The following is a 26509-nucleotide window of genomic DNA, read 5'->3' as shown; positions in this document are numbered from 1 at the left end:
AAATACATTTTCCCCATACAGTGTGTTCTACACTGACAAACATGAGCCGCACCAGTAGTTTCCAACCTACAGTATTTGGCTCGCAACCCCTAAGAATGAAGTGATGTCTATTTTCCCCCCGCTCTGACCATGGAGTGACTTTTTTTCCTTGTTTCGTTTAAATGATGTTGAGGTAAAGTCAATTTCATAACCCCTCAAATTTGTCTTGCGACCCTGACCTCCTGGTTACTGTTACTATATATCTTATATTGTATATTCCTATTAATACTATATATATCATGTGTAATATGAGCTCTATTTAGTCAATCTTCAATGGTGAACCACAGAAAAAGATTAGTCTACATCATGCATGCGGTATTTGACTATAGAATACCGGTGCAAATACAGTGTGTTCAGTGTTGTTGAGTAATATAGTTACGTTATGTAAACCTGACTCACTATGAATCTATCTCACCATCTGAGTTTCTGTATCAGTCCACAGAAATTAGTGCTATACTGCCCTCTACTGGTGCTCACTGCTACCAGACAGTAGTAGCAGTGAATCTAAAGACTATAAACCATAATAATGCATAGAAGAGTGATGCATGAAATGAATTTTGTACAGTGAGGAGATTGTCAGTACTATGTAGAATAGCTAACTGTATGACAGATAAAGATGACGAAATGCAACAAGTATTCTGATATCCAACTTGCAGGGTTTATTCCTCTAATAGTTATTTATATCACAAAGAGTCTTCAAAATGCAGACTAGGGTCTGTATATAAACTGTACACAAGCAAGGCACTATACACTGTAGGATTTAAAAATCAAATACATTTCAGAATCACTGCCTATCTTTGCCTTTAATCAAGCCTACGTCCTTTCTTCTATCTGAAACAATGACACTAGCGGCATCCAAATGAAGCTGCATCATGTTGATTTGTAAGTGGCAAATGGTGAACTGTACAGCAAGAGAGGATTACCTTCATATCCAATATTTAACAACATATGACACAAGTTTCCTCAATATTAATTATACAATTTATTTAGCTCAGTGATTATTCAGGAAGCTTTTAAAAAAAAAAACTCCTATATGGATTTGATATAAATATAAATTATTTTTAATGCACAAACCTACATACAGGTATAGCAGAGAGTCTGATGAGGAGTGTGTCAAACAGGCTAGCAGACCTGCTGCAACTCCAACAGATGGCTGCATGACAATGTAAGGGCACTGGCTGTCCTGGGTATGGTACATATGTACAATACATTAATAGTGTAACTTTAAAGAAGCGCTATTAACACATCCACTCAGAGTTGCATCCACTTACATTTGTCTCCAACTTGCAGAACCAAAACACCAACACCAAAAGCAGAGGAGACAGAAACTGAGACGAGAAGCTGGCACACCTCTCGTCTTCTGATCGTCTCCTCCGCGCCTTCGTAACTCCTCTCGTCCCATCCTCAACCCTCCAATACAGGGTCGACTCAGGAGAGGCAGCCCCTGAGCCTTTGTTGTGACCCGTAAACAAAAGAGGAGACAGAACAACATCTTGGTGGCTTTTTTTTCCTGATGTCTTCAGGTCAGCTCTCTGTTTCAAACCTTTAGAAAAGTCCTTTAGCTTTCTTCAAGTTCACCTGCTTCCAGCTGGGCAAACCCCCGTACTCTTCTCTGGTCATGTCCAGGGCTTTCTGTTGGAACAGCCATGCACACAATCAGCATCAAGCATACGACACTGTAAGCAAACAAATCCTGCAGCCTGCATGGTGAGGAATAAGTCATCTCGAGAACACACTCATGCGTCAGTAGGATTAAAAACAAATCCATCATTCTTCAATTCACATCCCCAAAAAATAATAGTCTGTTTCAAGTTTGACTCATATGTCCAGGTCTCAGTATGATGTCCACACCAGCTTATAGATTGTGAGTGAACAGCATGCTGAACAAATCGGAGAAGTTAGATGTTTTATTACTGAGAAAATTTTTAAAAAAGTGATGAAGTAGAGTTGGACAATGGATTATGGTAAAGTTGAGTAAGGATGCTGTACAACATGAGCAATAATTCAGGTCATCCATGCTCATGTCAGACAACTCACCTCTCCATACGCCCCTACACCCTGGAGGGTGGAATGAATCAAACAGATAAGTTTACAAAAAGACAAGAGGATGAAGATAGGATGACAGCACATAATGAAAAACGTCTGCACAAGATGAAGAAAAGAGGAAGGGAGGGATGAAAACGAAGGTAATCGGAGGGCTGAATGATCAATACAAGTTAGAATGAACATACGAGATTTTCCAGAAAGCGACGGAGAAACACCATAAAGTCTGACACTGTTTCACTGGGTGACTGATGTCTCTTCATTACCATGAGCACACACACTGTAGTTTATTTTGACTTAATCCCACATACACTGTCCTGCTGCAGTAAACACTCACTAGAGCAGTAAATGAGTATTAATCCACTGCTGAAAAGAGTCCCATACAAATGCACTATTTACTCCTGTTTGAGCAACGCTTACTAAAAACTACAGTGCTCACCTGTTTCAGGAAATGATTTAACCTTTTTACGAAATGAAACTATATTCGTGAGCCAATTTTAAAGATGTATGTCTTCAGTAGGAACAAATGGGCTTAGGGCTGGGTGTCAGACAGGATATGGATTATTTGCAATAAGAAAATACAGAATAACACCAGCCTTAACCTTTAAAGGTGCCAAACGTATCATTTTTTAAAATAATATATCACATGTAGAAATGTTTTCTAATATCGAATTACTGAGATGTTGGCGCTAGATCAAAAAACTACTGAAAGTACATAGTGGATCTACATGTGGCAAAAAACACGACTCCAAATAAATGCTAATGTTGCTCCATGTCGGCTTGATGTGTAAATAGGCTAACGCGTAAGCCAAAACAACTTTATTAGATGACAATAATGTCATTTGTGTTTACAACTTAATGGTCAGCTCCAAGTGGACAAAAAAATTGATTTATGCTGCTTTAAAATGCAAATTCCCACATAATCTGTAGTGTCTGGCTGTGTCTGTTCAAAACGTCTCTTCATTTTACTAGCTAAAAACATGTTTGTATGACTATCTGTGTTAAAGAGAAACATGTAGCACCTTTAAAGTCACATTAGAGACACTTCAGCTTCTTACCTCAAAGTCCTCATCAGACAGGTAGACCTCCAGGCGAAGAGGGTCGACACCCTCGGGCAGCGGCCGGGCTACAAGATCTGCCAGAGGGTATGTGGTCTTACACAGCCTGGCCAACACATCCTCCACCAGGATAATCTGGTTACACACCTCTGCCTCCTGACAGCACACACACACACACACAACACGGTTTCAATAGAAAAAGCATGCAGAGAGTTGGATAGTAGATAATAAATCTAATTAGGAAAACCAATAAGAGATAATGGCTTACACCTGGGCAGACCTGTACTTCATGAAAAGAATAAGTCTGCTGTTTTGCACAATACTGTACTGTAAGTGCACGTGTATGAGTGTATACTGATGGCTTCAAGCAGACACTGCTTCATATCAGATTATGGAGCTGGGAGTAATCAGATAATAGAATTTCTACCACACACCCTCTCAGTGATCTCAGCGATGTCCTCTCTGTGCTCCCAGCTGGGGAACATGTTGGTGAAGGTGAGCGGCTCCAGACCAGCGTGGATCAGATACGCTTTGGGAGGCTTTTTGTCATTCTTTTCTGTGGAAACAAAGCAAGAGCAGATCAGTAAATCAGCAATAATTTTGTCTTTTTTTAATTAATTTAAAAAAAAATTCAAGTCTGGTCATTGCTGTAGTTGTTTTGAATGAATGATAGTGTGGTCTGAGAATGTTCCACATCTAACATGAACTGGTAATGGAAGGAATAACTACAATGTTTTATTCATCAGTGACAGAGAGCAACAAAAATAGTGCTTGTGTGTATCAAGTCATATTAAGAATGAAGTGGAATACCTCTACAGTACTGCAGCACTGTCTCCATGGCACACTTCCTGTCTGAGTCCCAGCGGATTTGAGCGGAGCCGGTGCTTTCGCTGTCCTGAGGCCACCAGCCCTGCCACAAGTACACCTCATGGTGGTTGTCCACCAGGAACAGGGCTGAACAGAGGACAGAGAGAACAAGATAATGACGCTGTACATGCAGTAGATTAACATATTTTTAAGGTTTATAGAGATCTCTTTTCTCTTTTTTTTTTTTACACTGTAAAGCTAAGAGACAAACATTATGTGTCTGTGCTCTTGCACTTCTTTCTGTTGGTCTCAGATTTAATTGGCCTCTCATTTGTTTTTTTAAGTGGCTACGTTATGGTTAGAATTTGTTTTGGTTATGGTCGGAGATAATTATGTAGTTCTGAGGGTTTATGGAAAACAAATCCTCCCAAAAGCTTTAATTTCTTTAAGATTAAGATTAGTTTTAAGAAACTGGTTTAGTCAATAGGACATAAGTGTCTTGTTTCATTTTTTGCTTGCTATGAAAAGCATGTTGGAGTATCTTACTCATGGTAACACTTTATTTTATGGGTCCATAGCTTTCCAATAATTTTCAAATAATTTTGCAGGGAGCTTCCTGAAAAGAAATGTGTCATGTGGTAGTAATCACAGGGACAACATGTTTTTCCTTGAAATAAATCCATTTAAACCAAGTAAATATATTCATTATTCTTCCTGGGTTCCTTATAAATTTTAAGTTATAAGTTAGACTAGCAATTAACTGCTTCTAATTAATCAGAAGTGCTGAACACAGTCTCCATTTTCCTTATAATTAGTACCAAATTTTATAGTTCTTTCCAGGAAATGTTTGGAAATTACAGACCCATAAAGTAAAGCGTTACCACACTCACATCTGCACTATGTACCTGGTTGGGAAGCTGCATACAGGTCCTCCTGCAGGAAAGGCATACTGTTGACCTGCCTGGGATCTCTGGCCGGATAGAGAAACTCCACAGCTGCAAACTCTCCAGAGCTGCTGCTCAGCTGGTACAGACGAGGTGTGAAGTTAAACCTGCCTGGGTCTGAGGGTCAAACACATAACCAAGGACACTAGTTAATTACATCATCCACAGCCTTTACAGAACAGATACACAGCTGAGGTGTCTGTGACTGAAGTTAGACGTAAGAATATTTTGAAGTTAGATTTATGTTTCTCATACAGTGCTACTATTTGTACTCAGTGCCATAAAATGTCATTTGATCATTTGTTGAACCCAAATAACAGATGTCAAACAGAAATTTGTAACTACTGAAAAATAAAGTTTCTGATGTAAAACAGGTCTTTGGTAAAGTTAACTGAGTCGAGTTTGATGCTCTTTGCTTCACCCACCTTGCAGCATGCAGTCATACGCTTTTCTGTCCCTCCTCCCAAGGGCTTCCCAGAATCCTGTGGGCTCTGCTCCCTCATCACATTCCCGGATGGTCACCTTGCTGCTGCTGTGGAGACCTGCTTCCAGAGGACAACTGCACAAAGACAAAGGTGTCACACTGATTGATGATGATGGTGATATGAACACAAAACAAAACAAAAAAAAGAAAACCCTCTTGTACTCACTAAATACTTTTTTGGGATAAAACACTCACTGTTCTTTGATCTTGTTGGCGGCGGTGTGCGCAACCTCCCGTGTGTGAGTCTGAGACTTGCAGCCGTGCCAAAGGTAGATGAGGGCCTGGCTGACACTCAGCAGCACCATTGAGACCCTTGAGCGCAGGCTGCTGCAGTGACAGGCCACCTCCAGCAGGTGGCCCTCCACATCCACCTCCCCCCTCACACAATACAGACGCCAGTCATCTGGAAAGAAGAGGAGATGGGAATTTTTGGGCATTTAGCTGATGCTCAAAAATGTAGAGGAAGAAAACTGCCTAACAGCCTAAGATGTGTTTATCCCTTCAGATGGTTTCTATTCTTCACATCCAATTCCACCATTCTTCATCTAAGCTACACTAAAGAGCAGCAGAGAACACACACAGCCTTTAATTGTCACATTGAGGACATGTTAAAGCAGTACTGTGGACTTACTCGGTGAGTTTTCCTCCTCCTCTTCTCTCTTCCCTGAGTGAACGACCATCCCTCCTTTGAAGCACTGCAGGAAACATGGAGGCTCCTTGCCTTGCTGAACTTGAACCTGGAGGATGATGAAAGAAGCAGGAGGAGATGTGAAGCTTACGGAATTATGTACAGACAAATATGGACACATGAAGAGACGCATTGTGCTTTCATGTACCTGTGCTCCCCGCTCCTCATCCAGCTCCACTGTCATTAATGCCGATGTTCCTTTCTCGCTGATAGTAGCGTTGCGGCCCTGCCAGAAGAAGTAGCAGCACTTCTCCTTCCCAGGCCCCGCCGTCTTCAGCTGATCCGGGTTCTGTCTCCTCCCAACTGATAGAGAGAGATTGGAAGAAAGATAATAAAGTAAGAGACTATAACTCTCGAAAACTTGTTCTGCAGATTTGCATACTCTAGTTATTTTATTGTGTCTATAGTGGCAAAGTACTGGTGTCAAGAAAATTAAAACAATCAATGGTCAATCTAAGTCAATCAACTGCTAAAGCTTGATGAATACAGAGAGGTTTTGTAATTAACCACTCAAACTCTCAACATTTTCCTCAAATTTCCTCTCAAAAGGATAGGACCTGCTGTTACTGACAACAAATCCAATAAAAAGATCAAAACCAACATGTTCCTACTGAAGTCATACATTTTTAAAAATGCGTAACAAATATTAAGTTTCATTTTTTAAAAAGGCTAAATATTATCCTAAAACAGGTGGGCACTGTAGTTTTTAGCAAACATTTCTCAGACGGGAGTAAATGGTATATTTGTTGGGAACTATTTTCAGCTGCGGATTAATACACATTTTGTGTTCCAGTGTTTTAATAGTTTTGGAGCTCCACGGCACAGGGGAATAAGATTTATCAGGCTTTGTTTATACAGACAATACTTTTTAGTAGATCAATTCATTGATGGTTTGGTCATTTCATGGCATTTGTTGACATTAAGAAACATTCCTTAAATATAATATTATATACTGTGCATTATATTTTGTATCTTCTTATTCTTACACTTCACTGCAGCTGGGCTTGAAGTGTGTTTAAAACACAGCCCTATAAAGTTCACAACAGGTGTCATTAAAGACTGAAATAAGCATAAGCAAATAGCATAAGAGGAGACTAAAAACAACATGTAGCAATGGGATCCTCAAATGTGTGTGTTGACAAGAATGTGTATAAGTGACAATGCATACATGAAAATATCCCACGTACAACACAGGAACTCAGGACTGACCTGCAGTGCTGACCATGTACTTCCACTTCACCACGTAGGTGTCGCCCTCGTGGAACTGGCCGATGCTCTGGCGTGGCAGGCGGCTGTAGTCAAACTCCAGGATGTGCCACACCTCCACCGCCAGCGTGCTGACCTCATAGCTCCGCCACTCCTCCCCCTCCACCAGGCCATAGCCTCGCCCCACATTGAACCCGTCCAATATGGTGCAGACTGGTGCTTGATGGAGGGGCAGCATCAGGGAGGCGTCGTATGCACGGGGCTGATCGGAGGTGGACTGCTCCTGAGATGAGGGTTAAAGTGAAGGGCAGAAGTAAGCGACAGCTTTGTGCAAAATACTATAATACCATATTTTATGGTTCTGAAGTACTTTTTGATACCTTCTGATCAGTGACGTGGTCGTTGATGTTTTTTGTGGGGCTGGGTGTTTTCCTGGAGTCGCTCCAGTCCAGGAACTTTTCTTTGAACAGTGTGGTTTCATTGTGTTGAGTCAGTCTGCCGAACACTGCCCAGTCAGGACGACCCTGGCCTTTCCTACAGGTGAAGAAGATACAATAAGTCAACAACACAATAACAGTAACTCAATCCATGACAATGTTCTTGCTGCACTGTTCTAGTTTCAGTGATTATCTGTAGTATTTTCTTGCAAAGGACAAATATCAAAAGAGATCAAAGGTGACTGAAACACTAAAACTAATGACTAATGACATTCTTTTGAGTGGCTTAGTAGCATCTTTACCAGCTTATTCAATTGTAGGGTGAACTATTGCATGCATAACTGCATTTAAGTTAAAGCTAATCAATCAAAATGTGCCAGTGTTGTAAAAATACACTGAATACATTACAGATAATTGCGCTAATTTGTATAGATGTTTGATATTGAGGCTTGTGCAGAGGATGGACCTTTTGTACAGCATATTTTGCCTTGGCATAACAGGAAAAGCACAGGCGTTAAGGAGATTTGTAATAGCAGCATCCCATTTAGTTTTGCCAGTTCCAGGGTGTATGCTGTTTGTGGATGTTGGTTCACCATCATCATTTCCTGGGCCATTTAAATGTAACTGAGATATTGTTAATGTTATTAGTTTAATCTGCGAATGTGCTTCCATACTTAGGAATGAGTGGGTTGCACTCTCCCGGGTCGAGCGGGTTGATGTCACAGTTTGTGTAGTCGAAGGTGCCGTTCCACAGGTGCTTCGCAAGCTGGAAGGCCACCTTCCTCTGTGCCAGCGTCACTTCCTTCCCGTGCCAGATGTACATCTCACTGCCAAAGTCAAAAACCAAAACCTGCACAGAAAAAATTGAAAGTTTTCAACCTACGATGATGAATATTGAATGTCTATTTTGAAATAGACTTTTGTTTAGTGAGAAGTGAGAAGGAGGAATTCTGACCTCCTTTGGGTTGAGCAGGGAGCAGCGGGGCATCTTGGCCCAAAAATCATCATCTGGGACCAGTTTGTCATCCATCAGACGGTAAATGCAGTTCGTCTCCACGATGGCACCTTCATACAGCTCATCTTCATCTGGTGTTCCTGCCGCTACAGTGAGAATGACACAGAGGCAACTACTGTTATACTGGCATTTAGATAGGCATCAGCTTGTTTAGATGTCAGATATTAACCCTTACACTGATAACTCGTCTGGCCTCCCAGGATCTTCCAGAACTCTTTGGCGGTGTGGTTGTGCGTGTTGTTGCCCTCCTCGATGATCTGGACGTAGTTAGAACGGCAACCCAAATCTCTCTTGCTCTGGATGAAATTGGCCAATTCTGAAGCCTGAAAGAACAACATAATACTGATGAATTCTGTTCATCTTATTCCAAAAACACATTAGATTCTTGAAACCTAAATATAATTTTGGGGGAAATAAATTTCTCAGTATCTCTAAAGTAAGAGAATGTCTGCATAAACTTTCTGTCAACCAAGGGACGAAACTTTATAATGAGCTGAACAAACAAGCCCTCATAAGTAATGTGGGTCATGACTCAGAGTTTTTCTTTTTGTCAGATTGAGGTCAGCGCTCTGTTCGGCCAATTAAAGGTCATCAGACCAGTCTGGGCTTTGAACAATAGCTTTGTTTTGTGTCAGTTTCCTGCAGCAACCTCTAGCCACACACACACTCCTTTCCTCTGTATCCTCACACTATTCTTCCTGTGCTGTGCCACTGTTGCTTCCTCCCAACGCTGTGTTTACATCCTGCACGTGAAGCCTGCCCCATGTAACAGCACCCTTACTCCAATCAGCTGTTGTCGAGAACCGGTGCTCCAGAGCCAAGACTCACCTTGTTCTTCTCGATGACGTTGGCAAACTCTCCGGTCCAGATGAAGCAGAAGTGAGGAGTGATGAGCAGGAAACAATCGCCACTGTTCAAGGAGGACGCTCTGGGCTCCACCAGCCTGGTCTGGACGTGCCGTCGGCCTGGTGTCGCACACACGCACACAAACACACAGACAGGTGACTTATCATTGACAGCTCTGATTATCACTATCAGCATGCCTGGATTATCATGCTAGGGGTGTCGGTGGTGACGATGTGCCAGCCATCACCATTTAACCCTGGACATATATGTACATGCATCAGCCCTGTCACGTACCAACATCTTTGAATTAAATATGTCTTAATTTCCAACATCATGAAAGGAGCCGGGACAGCTTAGCAGCAGTTTATCATAAATTTGTCTAAAAACAAACTCAAGGGGCCTTGTTGGCTCAGGATCTCATTGGCTCTTCAGGTGATCCAAGAAGAAACCAGTAGAAGCTATTCTAAAAGCAACACTGTCAGGTTGGAACAGTTAACCTCCTAACAGAGCAGTACCCCTGCTTTAGTGGATTTGGTCTGGATTACACACAGTGGGGTATGGAGGAGAGGATCAGCCCAGGATAGCGTGAGGTGACCTGGGGAGAATGATTTAAAACCACAGCTGTCACCAACAGACGCGTGGAGGAGGTGCAAAGACACCAAAATAGACCGTCTCTCGTCTCCCATTTTAGATATCCTCTGGAAAGGACAACACTGAAGCAGCATCCTCCAAAGCTTTGTGTAAAACGATAGCTATTTGTTTTTACAACCTGTTGCACAACTGAATGTAACTGCTGCTGAAGACACCTGGCAGATTGTATGTCTTCAAAAAACAAACATGATAGTTTAAAAGATTAGAAAAAAGTCGACTGAGGTTTTGTACTTTTCTGCTTGGCTTGGTATCCTAAAGTGTTTGTATTGGAGGAAGGTGCCTTCAGTTTTACTTTCTAAGAACAACACTTTCAGCATCAAGGTATAATATGATAGCCTCAGAATGAACTCTCTGAGAAAAAAGGCTCATCAGCTGCCCACCAGACAGCACGTGTACCACTGTATGTGTTCTGTAAGGTGCCTGTCTGACATCTGGCCGAAGTCTAAACCAGTGGTTCCCAACTGGTGGGTCACAAGCATTTGTTTCAAAAATGACATTTTGAAAAGCAAGAACCTTAAATTACCTGCTGCAGAGTAAGTAGTGAATGTTAAGTCATCCCAAAACATGGCTGCAGTATAACACAGGATGAATTACATGTGGTTTTATTTACACTACAACCGTTTTTAAAAATAATTCAATATCTTTCATGCAGTGAAGTACAGGACGGCTTGAAACCTTCTTAGACAATGACTTCTCTTTTTCAGAAAAGCAGCTGTTCTTTTTATTAGACCAACTGACTTGTTATGTTGTAAAAACTGTTAAAATCTGAATGAGCCTTAATTTATTAACTACTGTATATATGCCTTTAATGTTTTTTGACTGATTTTAAAGTCTCTGGTCTTAATTAGTAGATATATAGATATACTGTCTACTGGAGATAGAGTATTTTATTAATACCAAAGGGAAATCTCAGTGTTACAGCAGCTATTTCATACAAATCATAATAAACAAATGGAGGTAGTTGAGAAACAATTACAATTAAAAGGCCACATTTAAAACCATAACTAAAATAGACTAGATAATATATAATGGTATAAAATAAGAAACAATAAAAAGGAAAAAAACATCCTAATGTAATATTATAGGAGTTTCACACTCAGATAACTTGCTTCATCAGGATTTAAATATTGCCAAATCCTGATAGGCGGTATATGGAGTTACTGTGCGTGACATCATCTTTTTCCCACTGAGCTGAACCCACTTCAAACCAGTGAGACGAGCACAGACAGAATACACAATTCTCTCATAAGACAACAACCACAACTGTTGAACCAACTGTTTGTGTATGGTCAGAGAGGCCCTATTGACTCAACTGACCTTTGATCTGCAAGAGCATGAGTTTCTTGTAAGGCACAGCGCTGTTGTTGGACATGTGCTCGGAGATGTTGACGCTGCGCAGGTTGACATTGCTGAAGTTCTCCTTACTGGCGAGACCAGCCAGGGCCACCTCAGAGAAACCAGAGTTCTTATTCACTGCAGTGAACAGAACAGAGCACAGAGAGAGGGGACGTGAGACAGAAAGAACAGGACATACAGTACTGTAATTCATTACATTTAACCCCTATATGCAGATAAGTAAGGAGACAACAGCCAGACACATTGTGTAAATGACCTTCCAGTTCCGACACTAAAGGTCTCTATATAACCGCAACTAATATAGAACACTCCAGAGATAGTTTAAGTGGTTTCATGCTGTCAGACACCACGAGGGAGGAAGTTAGAGGAGTAACTTCGTTGGTTCTCTGATGTCACTCTCAAAACAAGCTGCAGACTACGTGCAGCTTAAAAACAATGCATAGATTTTGAAGACTACACTGTACAAAGGCAGGAAACTGTCTGCAGTCCCAGATGTAGGTCAGGTAAAGTCCCAAAGTAGCTTGTGTAAGTTAATTCACAGCTGTGTGATATCATTGACAGTTACTTATGTATCTGTGATTAAGACGTATGTTCTTCCTCCCTATTTCACAGTGGAAGTGGAAACCATTAGTTCCAAACACTGGATGTCAGTATGAAGGGTCAATACATCTTTATGCCAGTATCATAAAGACAGAAATTTATTGCACTCAGTGATTACAATGATTCTCATTCTGCTGTCACAAGAAGCTCAAGCTGTTCATCACTGTATTTCTGCAGGGTCACATCCACAGAAGTGTGTACAGCAGTTCAGTGAAAATGTGCAAACTGCTCCATGTGATTGGCCAGATTGGGAGCAACAATTTGAACACTTTTACACAAATTGGACCGAATACACATGGCTTGAAAGCATACAGATTTCACATGAAAGGTTTAATAATATAAAGAGTTGTAACCCTGAGTGTTTTCGTCTCATACACTCTCCAGCTCCTCATCATCCTCACTCACTCTTCTCTGCCTTCATCCTCTTGCTCTCCAGCAGGCCAATGTTGAGCCTCTGCTCTGTGTACTCGTGTCTGATGTCTTCTCTGGCAGCCAGCATCTTCAGAGGGTTCCTGGATGCCTGGACGTTACGCGCCGGGCGCACCGCTCGCTTGTGCTGCACCATCTCTGATGTCAGCCTGAGGGGAGGCCAGAGGTGATGGGTTATAGTTCACACAATCATGACTCAGTCAGGGTTGTTGCTTTAAAAAGAACAAACAAAAAAACTCTGGCAGGGAGAGCTTACTTTGCCACCTGGGGACCAAAGATGGCATCAAAGTTGTCATCTATCTCCACCTTGTTGGTGATGGTGGGCAGCTCCTCCATGTGGCGGTAGAACTTGGAGAAGGTTTCATCTTCGAGGCTCATCACTTCCTTTACCTTCTTCTCTGTCACTGTGATGGTAGCTTCTGGAAGTCCAGGCACTGTAGAGGGACAAGACAGGGTGGTGTCAGGATCAGATATAATCGAGAATACATTCTAGTTACTTCTATGAACTATTTTCCAAAGCCTGTGCAAGTATCACTGGGCTCATGTATTGAAGTCAAAGTACTAAGAACTGCTTATTTATTGCAGCATTAGTGTTCATTTGGAGTCGTGCTTTAGTTAAAGATTCTCTCTCATTTTTGCTCTGGTTGGGTCTCCACCAACTCCTGAAGGAAACATCTGAATTTTTAGCTTCCAAATGTTCCAATAGGTTCACCTTTTGCAGACTTTGCTGTGCTGGGCACATAGCGTACATTGTGTTTATTAGTGTTTTATCACCACAACAGCTGCCAGCTTTGTCTGGAAAGAAGGTTAATGAGAGTGATGAGAGTGAACCCAAAAAAGTAAGCTGTAAGTCGTAAAATGAAAACAGTGAGCTGAGAGACGCTCAAACATTGTGATTATAGCTAATTCTATTTCCCATTACACTTATGAATGTTAATGTAAAATTACTGACCAGTGCAGCTTTAAGGATCAGAACAGAAGCAAACACATCAGTTAAGAAAGAGATGGAAGCATTTTCCTCATCATGTAATCATGTGTGTGAAAGGCCCGTTTCCGCACCCAGTGAGCAACTATAGTGCCAAGCTGAAGTATGGTGAACTTGTAGACAGCGTGCCGAACAAGACTGACCTTTACTGTTGAGCTTGCCCAGGAATGACTCCAGTTTATCCAGCTTCAAGTCTGACTCCAGGTTCAGATCTGGTACGGCCTTGATCTCTGCACAATCGCACACCCACACACCCACACACCCACACACAGCTGTTAGAGGCATAAATTTATACTGTGTTTGATTTTAGCACAGATCCCATCTCTGGACAGGCAGAGCAGCTTGAGGTTCTGTCACACACGTCACCACTGATGCTGTTGTTGACTTTGAACGGCCACAATGAAGCTAACCTGAATATATTTATTCATGACCACAGCTGTCAGTCACAAGCATTCAACAGTTAACAGCCACTAAATATTAATTCTTCTGCACTTCAGACTCATGCATTTGCATCCAAGTAAACACTATCCCATGATTAATATTCTATTAGGCTTTGACCTAATAGAAGAATCACAGCAACATCAGCCACATTAGTGTTGATGATGTTTGTGGTTTTGATGATGATGGACATTGCAGAGTGCAACACCAAAAAAAAAAGGGAATACACCTTCGATATCAGACATCTCGTCCATGTCTTTTGAAAGAGAAGCAAAGACAATCAATTACACAGTGTCCAAATGGACAAACCTTCAGCTCAGTGACTCAGAATCAGATATTATGTTACACAAGAATCCAACTACATTCCTGCCAAAATTTCAGTTATTTAACCATATGTGCAGTTGGTTTTGGAGAATGTTTGTGACAGTTAAAGATGTAAGAAAGTCATGTCATTAAGCAGGGGTGTACTGAGAAAGAACTTCAGCCCTGACTTATTCGCTGGGACCGGCCGTGAGCCCAGTCCAGGGACACGCACGCAGCATGCTCTCATGTGCACCCCGGGCACACAGAAAGGGCTGGTAAGGAGACAGACAGGGCCGGTGAATACTCTATGGATTTTTCTGACGGTCCACTGGCCCACCAATGCGGTGGCCCATCGGGATTTGTCCCGGTACGCCCTATGACCAGTACACCACTGTCATTAAGTCTAAATCAGATTGCTACTGCTGAGCCCTCTAGTCTTCATTACTCCTGCCAAATGAACTTAAGTGCTCCACATGATAGCAGTGTGACATAACAGGTAACAAGAGGATACAAGGGTGTAGTGAGTATAAGGGAGTATAAAAAGTAGATATAGAGGAGTATAAAGCAGAGTAAAGGAATAAGACAGCAGGACAGAACTGACCTTCTTGTGGTTTGGAGATGGCAGGGCTGCTGTTCTTGGGTTTGGACAGCACTGGAGACTGCAGGGCAGTAGGGGAGGCCAAACCTGATGCATGAAAACAGAAAGGCATTAACCACCCATAGCCCAAAAAGCATAACATGGATATTCTGATCTCTATCTGGTACAACATTTACAATATGTGAAATATCCAAATATGTCATTACTGATTCTCCAGTTTCATTTCATTGGTTCAGACAAGTGTTGCAGAACATTTACACCACTGAACAGGTCAATTACTGTCGTTAGGCTTACTAGGCCTGTACAGACAGATGAAGTAGTCATGGAGCATTAGTGGGATGTGCCAATCCAGAGAGCAAGTGTGATAAAATGTTTCAGTAACACTTTATGTTAAAGGTCCTTTCATTTTATTTATTATTTATTATTATTTTCCACTCATTTCTTATCATTTGTACCAAATTACACCACCCTAAAGATTAATCGTTAAATACCTTCATATTACTCAGGAAATTTCCAGGAAATTAATACAAAATTAAAGGACCTGTAAAATAAAGCGGTACCAGTGTTTTCTTCTCTGATACATTGATGTGTGTCGATGATGGTAAAAAGGCCAGTGGCGTGTCTTGATGTCACCTTGTGCGTTTCAACAGGTGTCATATGCTCTATAAATGAGACACTATCTCACTGATAGCACTTCCACAGTAGTAAAGGTCTCCTTATGTTCAATTTTGTAGTTAAGATGTAGTAAAGACTCAGTGGAACTAGTGTCATCATTAGCCTCAAAGGCTGCCAAACCTACAGAGGCACTGTAAGACATCTGTGAAGCTAGTTTAAGGATGCTAATCCTTCCCATGCCACTCTCCATTAGCTATAATCTGGCCCAACCCACCGACTTCACCAAAACACAAAGGAAACCCTCCATCAGCCGCCCCCTCTGGACCAGCTAATAGGGGAAAAACAGCAACCATTAAATCATTTTCTGCCTGAGCAGAGACCTCTGAGCTGCTACTCTGGCCCGATGTGTCTGGGCTTGATGGAGGGAAAAGCAGAGTCATTTTCCCTAAACTGCTCACTGAGAAAGAGGCTTTGGAGGATTTGGGGTACAGAGCTGAGACTGAACTGAAGGCTAAACTCTTATGAGAGATGGAGAAAGAGGACTGTAGAGAATGTGTATATGTTTGTGTTTATGTGTGTGTTTGTGTGTGTGTGTGTACACAGGCTGTCCTCTGACCTTTCTTCACCATGCGTGCAGCCACAGTGAACTGGGTGGAGTCGTTGGCGGCTCCATGGCCTTTACTTTTCCAGGCCTCCTCTTGGGCTACTATCTGCTGTTTCCTCTCCTGGATGGACATGTGAGCATCGATCTGCTGACACTCCATCTCAGCAATTCTCTGGAAAAACAGAAGAGAAGACAGAGAAGTTATGTCAGTCGTTCTGAATTCTTCATTTGGACTGAATGTTAAAGGAACAATCCACTCTAAGGGAACTTGTACACTGTAATATATCATCAGTTTGTGATGTTAGATGCATTCCAGGAATTAATTTGTGAGTAGGCAATGTGATTTAATTTAGAATTTTCCTGAACTAACATTGGCAGGAAGCACAAAAATACATAAAACAAACTTGTCTCTCTGATTTTTGTGTGATTCGTTTTTCTCTACAAGACTATTGAATCTTGAGCTTGCATCATATATGACGTTAGCTCTATCATGGAAATACTTGACCAATTAACCACAGGGAAAAGAAAAATGCACCACCAACATTCACAAAATAGAATCAGGATTGCATGTTACATTGATAACAGTTCTTTTTGAACCGTGTTAAAGTGTTTAAAGTGGACTTTTCCTTTAACAGTGGGATACATTCACAAACAGACAAAGTAGCCAAGCAAAACAAGGACATCAATGGGGGGTAACTAATACACATGAAGCACATTAATCCCTGCCTCACATTGAAAACACACCCATTACTAACAACCAAAGCAAAACTGATTGACTGTGGGTGCACATGACTTCAGAGATGTGTCACCCATGAGGTTAAAATAAAAGAAATATTAGTTAAAGTGAAACCAAAGAAAAAGAACAATAGCAGACGATGACAAATGTTTAGTCAGCAACTATATTGTGACTCATTTGGTGCAAATTCTGAGGAGCAAAATACAGCTGTAAAGTGTGCAAAGGCAGCCACTGGGTGAGGGGGGTTGGAGGGTGGGGGGGGGGGGGGGGGGGGGGGGGGGGGTTTGCATGAGCGCTGTACACAGTATTGACAGGGTCACCTTCCGTCTCCAGGGGTGTCTCTCATCCACCTGCATGGGTCTGGGAGATCTGGTGGCCTTCACAACCAGAGGGAGGGAATGAGGAAAGTAAGACAGGTTGAAGGTGAAGAGATGAGGATTGAATGATGCGACAGTAGAAAACTCTCCACGAGCTGGAAGCTGCAGCGGCTGCTATGCTGGCAGTGACAAACTGACTAAGTGACAAAGCTTTGGGAAAGGGGTGAATATTTTGTGGCATGAAATAGGAGCAGAATGGCTGTTGCTGTAACTGTTTTGGCAGCTAAGAAAGCAGAAAGGCTTGAAGTGAAGGGCTCTTTAACATGAGAGGGTGCAGGATGGGGGATGGGGCTTTGTCAGAGCACTGTACACAGTATTGACAGTGCCGATTAACCACCAGCCATGGCTACAGAGTCTCCATAAACTAGTAATTTAAAATCAATGAATGACTGTGCATGTTCAAAAATAGGGGTTTGTGATTTGTGTGTAGGCGGGCAAAGGGCAAGCAGTGCAGGCAGCAAAGACCTGATGCAACTTCCTACCTGGCTGGCTGACTCATCGGGGGAAGGAGTATGGAAAGGAGGTTCAGGAGGAGGGGAGAAAGTAGAGGAAAAGACTGGCTCCTATAGAGGCACGGCCATGAGCAGAAGAGAGACAGAGGACATAATCAAGTGTACAGCAGCTGTAGGGTCACGGCCAGGATTTTAGAAATAGTGAGGAATATGTCAGCACTTTTAAAGGGTCACTTCACCAATTTTACACATGAAGATCGATGGGCCTCCATTACAAACTGGGGGTGTGGGGCCAGGAGGTTTTAATGAAAGACACTATAGAGTTGCATTATGGGAAGTGTAGGATTCAGTGGTTTTGAAGTTTTATTCATGCTAGGAACTAAATGTCAAAACATCTCCTGCTGCTTTGATTTTGACCTTTCCTCACAATAATAAATCACCACAGAACCCCTTCAAAACAATCACATTTTATTAATTCTTTTAACTGTTAATTTATATTTTATCTAAACTATCACCCTACATTCTGGTTAAACTGGTGCAAATGTGGTTTTTAAAGCCTTGTCTATCCCGCCAGAATACAATGATTTTTTTTCCTGCCATCTTGAGGCAGCGAAACAAGTTGTGAACAGAACATTGACATATTGTAACATATTTGCCATTAACTTGTTATGGTGAATGTGTTAGCAAACAACTGCCTATTGACACATCCAGCAGATGCAGAACAACATTAGCATTCATTTGGAGTCATGCTTCTGTCCACCTGACAAATACAAGTCCAATATTCATGCTCCTATAGCTGTTTTGGTCTCCTAAGAAAAATATCTGGCTCTTTAGCTGCTCTAAGTGTTCCACTATGTTCACCAGCTAGTTACTTACTTTGTCTGTCTGTTGTCTGGGCTTGTCCAGGTAATGTACAGTGGGTTTATGAGAGAGGAACTGCAGAGTCAGGTGATAATTCTCTGGGTTTGTCACTATGAGGAGCTCGCTTTACATTACACATAGTCATTTGATCCATTTTTCATATAAAATATCACTTAGTGCCACTTTAATTTATTTAGTTTTTCTCAAAAAAGGTCAAATTTTATATCACCCTAAATTTCCAGAAATATTACAGAGGATATGACCCAAGTGTCCTCAATAGTAGCTGTGGCCCTGAGCAGCTGGAATGGAGAGGAAACGGGAAGCAGAGTAGAGATGTGTGCCAAATGTCATTAATCAACTACAATTTTAGACCTTGAGATTTCGGAAATGGGATAAGTAGTATAACCCTACTCTGACTTTCAATGACTTCTCACATTACCAATAAATCATTCTGGCAGAGTCTTGTTGATTAAAGACAAATTAAGTTTAAACTTCACAACCAAAAATGAAACTTTAAAAACATATACACATAAAAAAACCACATTCACAGATTGTGAGATCATAAATCTGAAACCCAACGAGCAGAGGTGGGATGGATTAGAGAAGCACACACCATCAGCACACCATCACCATGATCGTAAAATAGACAAACACAGTACCACCACCAATACCACCACATGACACACACACTAACAGTTTACTGCAGGGTGGATTTATCAAGAGGGCGTGTTACTGTAGCAGCCAGAAAACACAGTTAAGGATGTAAAATTTAGATCACTAATCCAATTTAAATGCACTTGATAAATACCACAGCTGAGCGTGTGTGTGTGTGATTCTGGCCTTGCACACTGGCCTTACCCATAGCTGGTCGGAAACAGCAAAGTCATCAATCATCATCAGTGCTTCATCGTCCTGCAGACAAGCAGCCGCAGGAGAGAAGGGACATGTTTTTTTGAAGGCTCAAGTGTTGCGACAATCATATCTTGAAGTTTTGATACACCATTTGGACCTCTCTAAACTTCCCTTCCTTTCAAGACTCCCTCAAGAGACGGTACTTTTCGGATAAATATCAAGTCTACAGCATGGGTGGTGTAACACGAACGGCACTTTCATCAAAAAAACAGTGTCCTTGGGTGGAACAATGGGAGTCTTTATGTGTTCTGCTGCTGGCATTTGCTTGACTGTGCAGTTATGGCTCTGCCTGATCTTTAGTGTTGCACCTCTTTGATCAAAAACAGGAAATTGACTGAATTGTGTCGACGGACTGATGAATGGGAGGATGAAAACATGACGAGCAACATCAACTGTCCTTCCCCCTGACCTCCACTTAGCCAGCCTTTCAACTTGAGTAAAGGAACTTTTGTTTTTCCTGATTTGATATTTTGTGCAAAAAAAATACAGAAAGGGCAATTGAAACACAGCAGATCTGACCATTCAAAATGGTATCAAAGAAATCAAAGCAAAGCTCTTCCTGACCTTAAATAACCTGAAAACCCAAAATGAGAATATGCATGGGCAGAGCTGTGGAGTGAGGCTGAACAAACTCTGATAAGCAGCTGGAAATAAAAACAGCTGGATAGTAGCTGTTGTGAATATGTCTAAACAGAGAGGTATGTGTAGCGTCCCACCCAACCCCTGTTAAAAACACACCCTGGATGCAAACATAGAGACACGTTCCACATGCAGAGGATGAAATGAGGTTTATTTTTTTTTAAGGAAAGGGACATGCAAACAGAGACAAAGGCAAACAGAAGAATGAAAGATTACATGTAACATGCAGTTCAGTGGAAAGAAAGGTTGAAGCCAGACACCAGACAGTTAGTAATTACTGTCACTGACACTTGACAGTTGGTTGAACAGTTGTTGTCTCAAAGGTGCACATACAGTAATTAACTAAACTAAACTTTACATCTCAATGTATGTGTAATTTAGGCAGAATTAGGCTTTAAAGTTTGGCTTAATGTACTTAAATCTTGATTGTCTCAAAACAACCATAACAAATATACATCAGATACTAAAGAGACAAATAAAGCTGCTATGTATGGAAGTTTATGGCTGCCAATATTTAAATGAAATCATTTAAACTCCCCTCAATTTAAAAATATGTTTTGCTTATTGTTACTTTACTTGGATGTTTTACCATGTAGAATGAAATATGTGCAGTTTGTTTTCACATTCATCTACTGAAGGAGAAAAGTTTAAGATGTGTACATACAAGATGATTTTGTCCATTTGTCACGACTAGTTTGGACCAGTATGCAACTTATACAAGTGTTATATGGAAACTTGATACCCCAGCGTACATACATCGATAATGGACTTTACAGTGAAATAGGAGATATCTTGTGTCTAGTAGTTAGTACTCTAGTACTTTCGAAATTTAAAATATTTGCATCTTCATAGATTGTGGATATTTTTTTTATGATGGAGAAGGACAAGAATGGATGTCTAACATGGTAATTCAACTTTTTTTGTGTAAATTATAAAAATGTGTGTAAATGCAATGTGTGCAATGTGTGTGCATTATGAACAAAATGTATAAATAATAAAATTTCAATTTTCATTCTCATGTGTCATGGATGCCACATTATGAATTGAACTGTTATTAGAAATTAGCTTAAAATTGTGAGGTAATTCAAATTCAAAGCAAAAGTCCAGTTTGCCATTTCATTTTCAAGTTTAGGTTGCATGTTGTCCTCCAGTTTTTAAATTAAGTCCATTTCACATTCATATACATTATCATTGTCAGTAACAGAATTTTACATTAATTTTGGCAGTAATTATGCAAATGCAGAAACTGGATTTTAAGTTGTGACCTAAATGTAATTTTTCTGCAGACAGGAATGGAAAACAACTTTTCAGTTTCATTAAATTGTGTCATTTAAATCTTGACAGCCAAAGACTTCCATACAAATGAAAACAGTGTGCACCATAAAAAATGTGCAACTGATCCAGATACTACAGTATTATTCTACAGCCATGACTAGAATAAATGCAGAAAAACTCTTGATAGAGTCCAAGCACAAAACATGCAACAGATGTTTATCAGGCAGAACAGAGAAAAGAGACAAAGAGCTCAAAAGATACAGACATTGACAATACACAACCTCTCTGTTTAGAGATATTCAAAGCTTATTATTTATTGGCTTCTGATTGTCTTCTGATATCCCTCTAGAGTTACATGTCAGCCACAGAAAAGATCAAGAACACCTCCAAAACTTGATACAGGAAATACTTGCTATTATAAAGCCACACTGTCAGTGGCATGTCGCTCCCTCTGTATTAGTGTTGCATTAAAGTCTGATGGGCATAAAATGCTGGTGTGACTTGACCGTTCAAAGCAATTCCTTGGAGGTTCATGTGTTTAAAATTGTTTGAAGATGCAATTATTCGAGTCTAAAGTACAGTTTGGTTGCTCCTGATAAGCAGGGAGTAAATAACATATCTACCATCTTTTCAACATGATCTGAATGCAGCGTAGTGCCATAACTATACATGACGTGAGAAAACATAACCGCCACAGGCAGACGACTGTGTGTCTTGTCTGTTGATGTGTTCAGTCAGCAGTGAGTGTGCAGGTCAGGTGGTTACCTTCTTCTTGAAGCTCTGCTCCACCTCCCAGAGCTGAGCGTGCTGTTCGCCCACAGCAGTCTTCACCACATCCTGCTTCTTATTGATCCTGTTCCTCCAGTCCTCCTCGCCGCTCTTCTTTAACAAGGCCACTCTGAGAGAAAGCGAGGAGGGAAGAGGTTCAAACAAAATAAAAATAAATATAAACACAATTTAAATTAAATAGTGATTAAAAGTAAAATGTATTAATATTAAATTAACCAAATTATTATTATTGTTTTTATTACTGAGCTTAAGTGAGTTAGATTTACAGAAGTGGCAATGTTCAGTGAGTTAATTATTTACATTGTCTGTTTGTATGTGTATAAAACAGAACTGAAACAATTAATTAACCTTATTTTTAGAAAAACATTTACTGGTTCCAGCTTCTCAATGATGAGTTTTTTCTGAGTCCCGCACTCCAGTAAGCCACAGCTTTACTTTTGAGAACAAGGAAGACGTACAATGCAAACCTCATTTTTGCCAAAACATAGTTTTTGTGGCTTTTATCTGACGATGACAATGTAATAACGTGAGCCATTTCTAAATTGAAAAAGAATCTGTTGTTGTTATCTGTTGTTAGTTACACCACCAATCAACTTCTAGAACTCCTATAAAAGATCTTTGGTGTCCATAAAACTCACCAAACTATTAAAATCTCATATACTTAACAGCACCTATAAATCTTAATGTTGTAATTAACAGATTGTTCTTGTTTGTTTGATCTGTACACAAACCAAAACGTAAAATCTTGGGCTACTCAGCAAAAAAGCAAATGAGCGTATTTCCCAAAATGGGCTCTTGTCATCACATTCAGATACTTTGGTGTAGAGCTGATATAACACTGCATGAAATAAGACAGACTGTGCTCGGCACAAGGTTACTGCTAGGTTAGAAAGTGCCTCAGCCTTGCTTCCCTGAAGCTTTTAACACAACCTGTCACAACCCTGAACGACAACAAACAGTATTGTTTCCAAGCCTCCTTTCAGTCTCATCTAGTGTTTGCAGTGAAGACACTAAGCAGAGGCAGCCACTGTGTCATTTAGCAGCCACACTTAGAAATAATGTTCAGTTCTGGATAATGGATAAACAGATTGGTGACAGCCAGAGTACAATTAGACGTAATCATCACTTGGAGATGTCAGTCGGTGTAAATGGAGCTGAGACTGTATTTGACAGGCTTTGGATTAAACAGGGAATTAAAGCAATAGAAAAAGGTGCTGTAACAGTGATGCAAGAGGAATATTTTGATTTATAGTCTTTTAAATGAGTAGTTGTGGAAAACTGTGATTACATATAAAGCACATGGAGGATTATGAAACCACATATTGAAGTGTGGTGCAACAAGAACAGAGATTCAATTATGAATCTCTCATGTCTCAGAGGGCAGCAGATCAGACCCATAGGGGAGGGGTCTGGGTGCCCCTCAGTGCCCTCTGACCCTCTCACAACCACTCCTCTGTGACCCAGTGAGGGAAAGTCCTGTTCTGCCCCGAGGGCTCCATTACAATGCCAACAAACAGGATGAAAATGACACTGAATAGAAGTGGCCAATTGTATCTGCCATACAGATACTGCATCTAGTAAAATCATTTGAAAATGGGAGAGGCTCAAAGACGTCAGCATACACCCTTTAACACAAGTTTACATGTGTTTCCATTATGTCATCAATCAATATAGAATGTCATCACTATCTGGTGTGTTTACCAGTCGAACCAGCAGGCTACAAAATGTGACATAACTTGATTTATGTAACCCTTTCATTGTTGGGAATCCAATACTGAGCTTCGGTTAGAAGTCAAACTTGAATTCCACTGAAATGATGAACAAGCACATTTAAAAAGCGCAGAAAACTGTGCTTTGCTTTGATGTTTATGTGTCATCCCTTGTGTTGGCACACAGGACCACCTGGGAGATGTTATTATATTAAATTTATTATTTATTTAATTATTATATTAAATTAGTTTTTGAACCTCATGCATCAGAGTCCAAAAGCAAATCAAGAGCTTCAGTATGAATGGAAATGTTCGTTCTATCCATCTCTGTGATTTAAGATCCCGAGTACACTGTGCTGCTGTTATGGCTGAAAATAACAAGCCCTAAAAACCCACTAACTCACTCTGTCTCCTCCTCATGATCTCATTTCCTTTTCCCCATTTAACCCACATTTCAAGCCAAGACAATGAAAGTGACTCTCCTTTTCATTCAGCTTTGATTTCGTTGGCTTTATTTACTGACCAGCTGATCCAAAAAGGAGTATATTTTAAGCCAAGCTGATGTAAACTGCATTCAGATCAAATGAGAAGTTGAGTGGTACTTGCACATAGTCATACGTGCGGTAAAACAACATCCTGAATACACAATATGTAAAGAAAACAACAATTCTACCCACTCCAATTAAGCTTCAAATCAATGACTGCTGACCACACCACCAGCCTCACCTCTCTTTGATGGACATGTGTCTGGCCGTCATCATGTCGCTTAGCTCGTCGTCCAACTCAGGCTGAAACAGGCTGGCTGTTTGTCCACCGCCGTCCGCGTATGTGTCCGCTGCCGGAGGCTGACACACACTCCTGGGCGAACCAGATGGTGCTCTGGGTGTCACCACAGTGGGCTCCGGCAGCTCTGCAACAGACAGACACACATAGGACGAGTATGAGTGAGCAAAATCAATAACCGGACAGCAACTGTATAAAAAGGTTCCCACAGTGGCTTAGATGTGAAATTACATTAGGAAGAGCTGAAATGAAGAAAAAAAAAGTGAGACAAATAAATTATGCTATTATTCTGTAAAATGATTCCTCTATCCAGTCTAGGGTAAACCCCTCTAGAAAGAACAATATTCCAGAAATTCCATAACTAAGGGGCTTTGCATAAAAGTACAGTCATTGCTCTCAAAGTGCAAACTAAGCAGCACAAAACGGCGTGGGAGCAAACATCTTTCATGCTTACCAAGAGGCTCTCATCGGCCTGTGAGAAGCAGTTTTCACAGCTTTAAACCTCCCTTCCACAGTTGTAATCAAATAACCCACAGTGGAGCTCTTTGGCTGAAGCACAACTGCCTGTTCTTTGTCTGTTCATCTATTCTGCTCTATCATCACCCACTCCATAAACCAGCAATGACAGATTTGAATTTGTTGTTCATCCGACTAATTTCTGTGCTTTCCCAGACAGGTTGTGCACTGATATAGACACAATCAAAGCGTTTGGTTCAGAGTAACTGCCGCTCAGACGAAAAGGAAGCCTGAAAACCACAAACTGAATGTAACATTTTCACAGACAGGAAATGTGGTTGAATGAGAAATTTTTGACTGTCGACTGAAATTAACTGTGGTGTTTATTAAGTCTTACAGTCGCCTCTTTAAACATATCTCATCAGTTGTTTTTGTTTCGTTTTTTGGGTTGGTTTTTTTTTTTTTAAATTTAAGATTTTGTCCCGTTAAAGAAAGCTAACATCTTGCAACCATTTATCACAAAATTCCTTGTACTTTTTTGTGGAAAAATTACATGAAAAACCTGATATATAAATGCTACATGCTAACATGACAGTAATGATCATGACAACACCAACATGTTGACCATGTTTGTCATCTTAGTATAGCGTGTTAGCATGCTAACATTTGCTATACGTAGCACAAAACATGGTGATTTTCATCAGGTATATGTTCACCATCTTAGTTTAGCATGTTAGCATCCAATATTATGAAAAAAAAAATCCTTGTATTGTTATGTGAATAAAATACATGAGAAATCTGATTTTTAAATGCTAAGCTAAATGCTAACATGAGAATAATGATAATGGCAATGCTAATGTTGCTAAAGTTTAGTGGGTATAATGTTTACCATGTTCACTATCTTAGTGTGTCAGCAAGCCAAAGTTAGTGAATTATCAGACATATTTCAAAAGATTTGTTCTTGCAGATACATGAAAACACAGATTTTTACAAACATCTCCCTATATGCATAAAGCAATAATGCATAATAACAGTAATAATAATGATCTATATTAAAAAAAAGATAATGCTACATTAAAAATAAATGTAGAACTTCTGCAAATACATCAACAATGACTAAATCTGAAAACAGATGAGGTCAGTGTTGTATTTTCTAGTGTCAAAGTCTGATGTTGTAATAGTGACTGTGATTTATAAGTCTGCAAAGTGAGACTGATGTGAGATGATATTGAATAACTAGTGGAAAAGCGGAATATCACTTTCAAATAATGCAATTTGTTAAACTCTCAAAGAGATATCAATAGTTCACAATTGTTCACAGCGAACAAGTAAACTAGAAAAAAGTAAATGAACCTCTAACAAAAAAATAAACTG

At 40.5% G+C, this 26509-nt stretch overlaps 1 protein-coding gene across 23 annotated transcripts in view; it reads right to left on the bottom strand.

Moving 5' to 3' along the window:
* Positions 1-675: 675 nt before the first annotated feature.
* The window catches only part of svila (supervillin a), an 85511-nt gene continuing 59677 nt past the window's right edge, over positions 676-26509 (bottom strand). For 14 of the 23 annotated variants that reach the window (XM_067578323.1, XM_067578324.1, XM_067578325.1 and 11 more), the window contains 28 exons: positions 24623-24806; positions 22164-22296; positions 19431-19484; positions 17742-17822; positions 17203-17259; positions 16159-16318; positions 14931-15014; positions 14256-14282; positions 13732-13818; positions 12860-13037; positions 12580-12752; positions 11536-11691; positions 9550-9686; positions 8897-9044; positions 8662-8807; positions 8381-8556; positions 7650-7803; positions 7273-7552; positions 6212-6366; positions 6007-6112; positions 5571-5778; positions 5317-5450; positions 4853-5008; positions 3951-4094; positions 3575-3696; positions 3141-3296; positions 2077-2097; positions 676-1671 (listed from right to left, as the gene is read on the bottom strand). In XM_067578323.1, coding sequence (XP_067434424.1) covers positions 1585-1671; positions 2077-2097; positions 3141-3296; positions 3575-3696; positions 3951-4094; positions 4853-5008; positions 5317-5450; positions 5571-5778; positions 6007-6112; positions 6212-6366; positions 7273-7552; positions 7650-7803; positions 8381-8556; positions 8662-8807; positions 8897-9044; positions 9550-9686; positions 11536-11691; positions 12580-12752; positions 12860-13037; positions 13732-13818; positions 14256-14282; positions 14931-15014; positions 16159-16318; positions 17203-17259; positions 17742-17822; positions 19431-19484; positions 22164-22296; positions 24623-24806 — 3704 coding nt within the window. In that variant the 3' untranslated portion in view covers positions 676-1584. The remainder of the gene's footprint in view (positions 1672-2076; positions 2098-3140; positions 3297-3574; positions 3697-3950; positions 4095-4852; positions 5009-5316; positions 5451-5570; positions 5779-6006; positions 6113-6211; positions 6367-7272; positions 7553-7649; positions 7804-8380; positions 8557-8661; positions 8808-8896; positions 9045-9549; positions 9687-11535; positions 11692-12579; positions 12753-12859; positions 13038-13731; positions 13819-14255; positions 14283-14930; positions 15015-16158; positions 16319-17202; positions 17260-17741; positions 17823-19430; positions 19485-22163; positions 22297-24622; positions 24807-26509) is intronic. The other 9 variants (XM_067578314.1, XM_067578331.1, XM_067578311.1 and 6 more) reach the window with 8 other exon arrangements.

Source organism: Thunnus thynnus, chromosome 21 (assembly GCF_963924715.1).
Source record: "Thunnus thynnus chromosome 21, fThuThy2.1, whole genome shotgun sequence".
Taxonomy (NCBI): Eukaryota; Metazoa; Chordata; class Actinopteri; order Scombriformes; family Scombridae; genus Thunnus; species Thunnus thynnus.
This window is presented reverse-complemented; position numbering and strand designations above follow the sequence as displayed.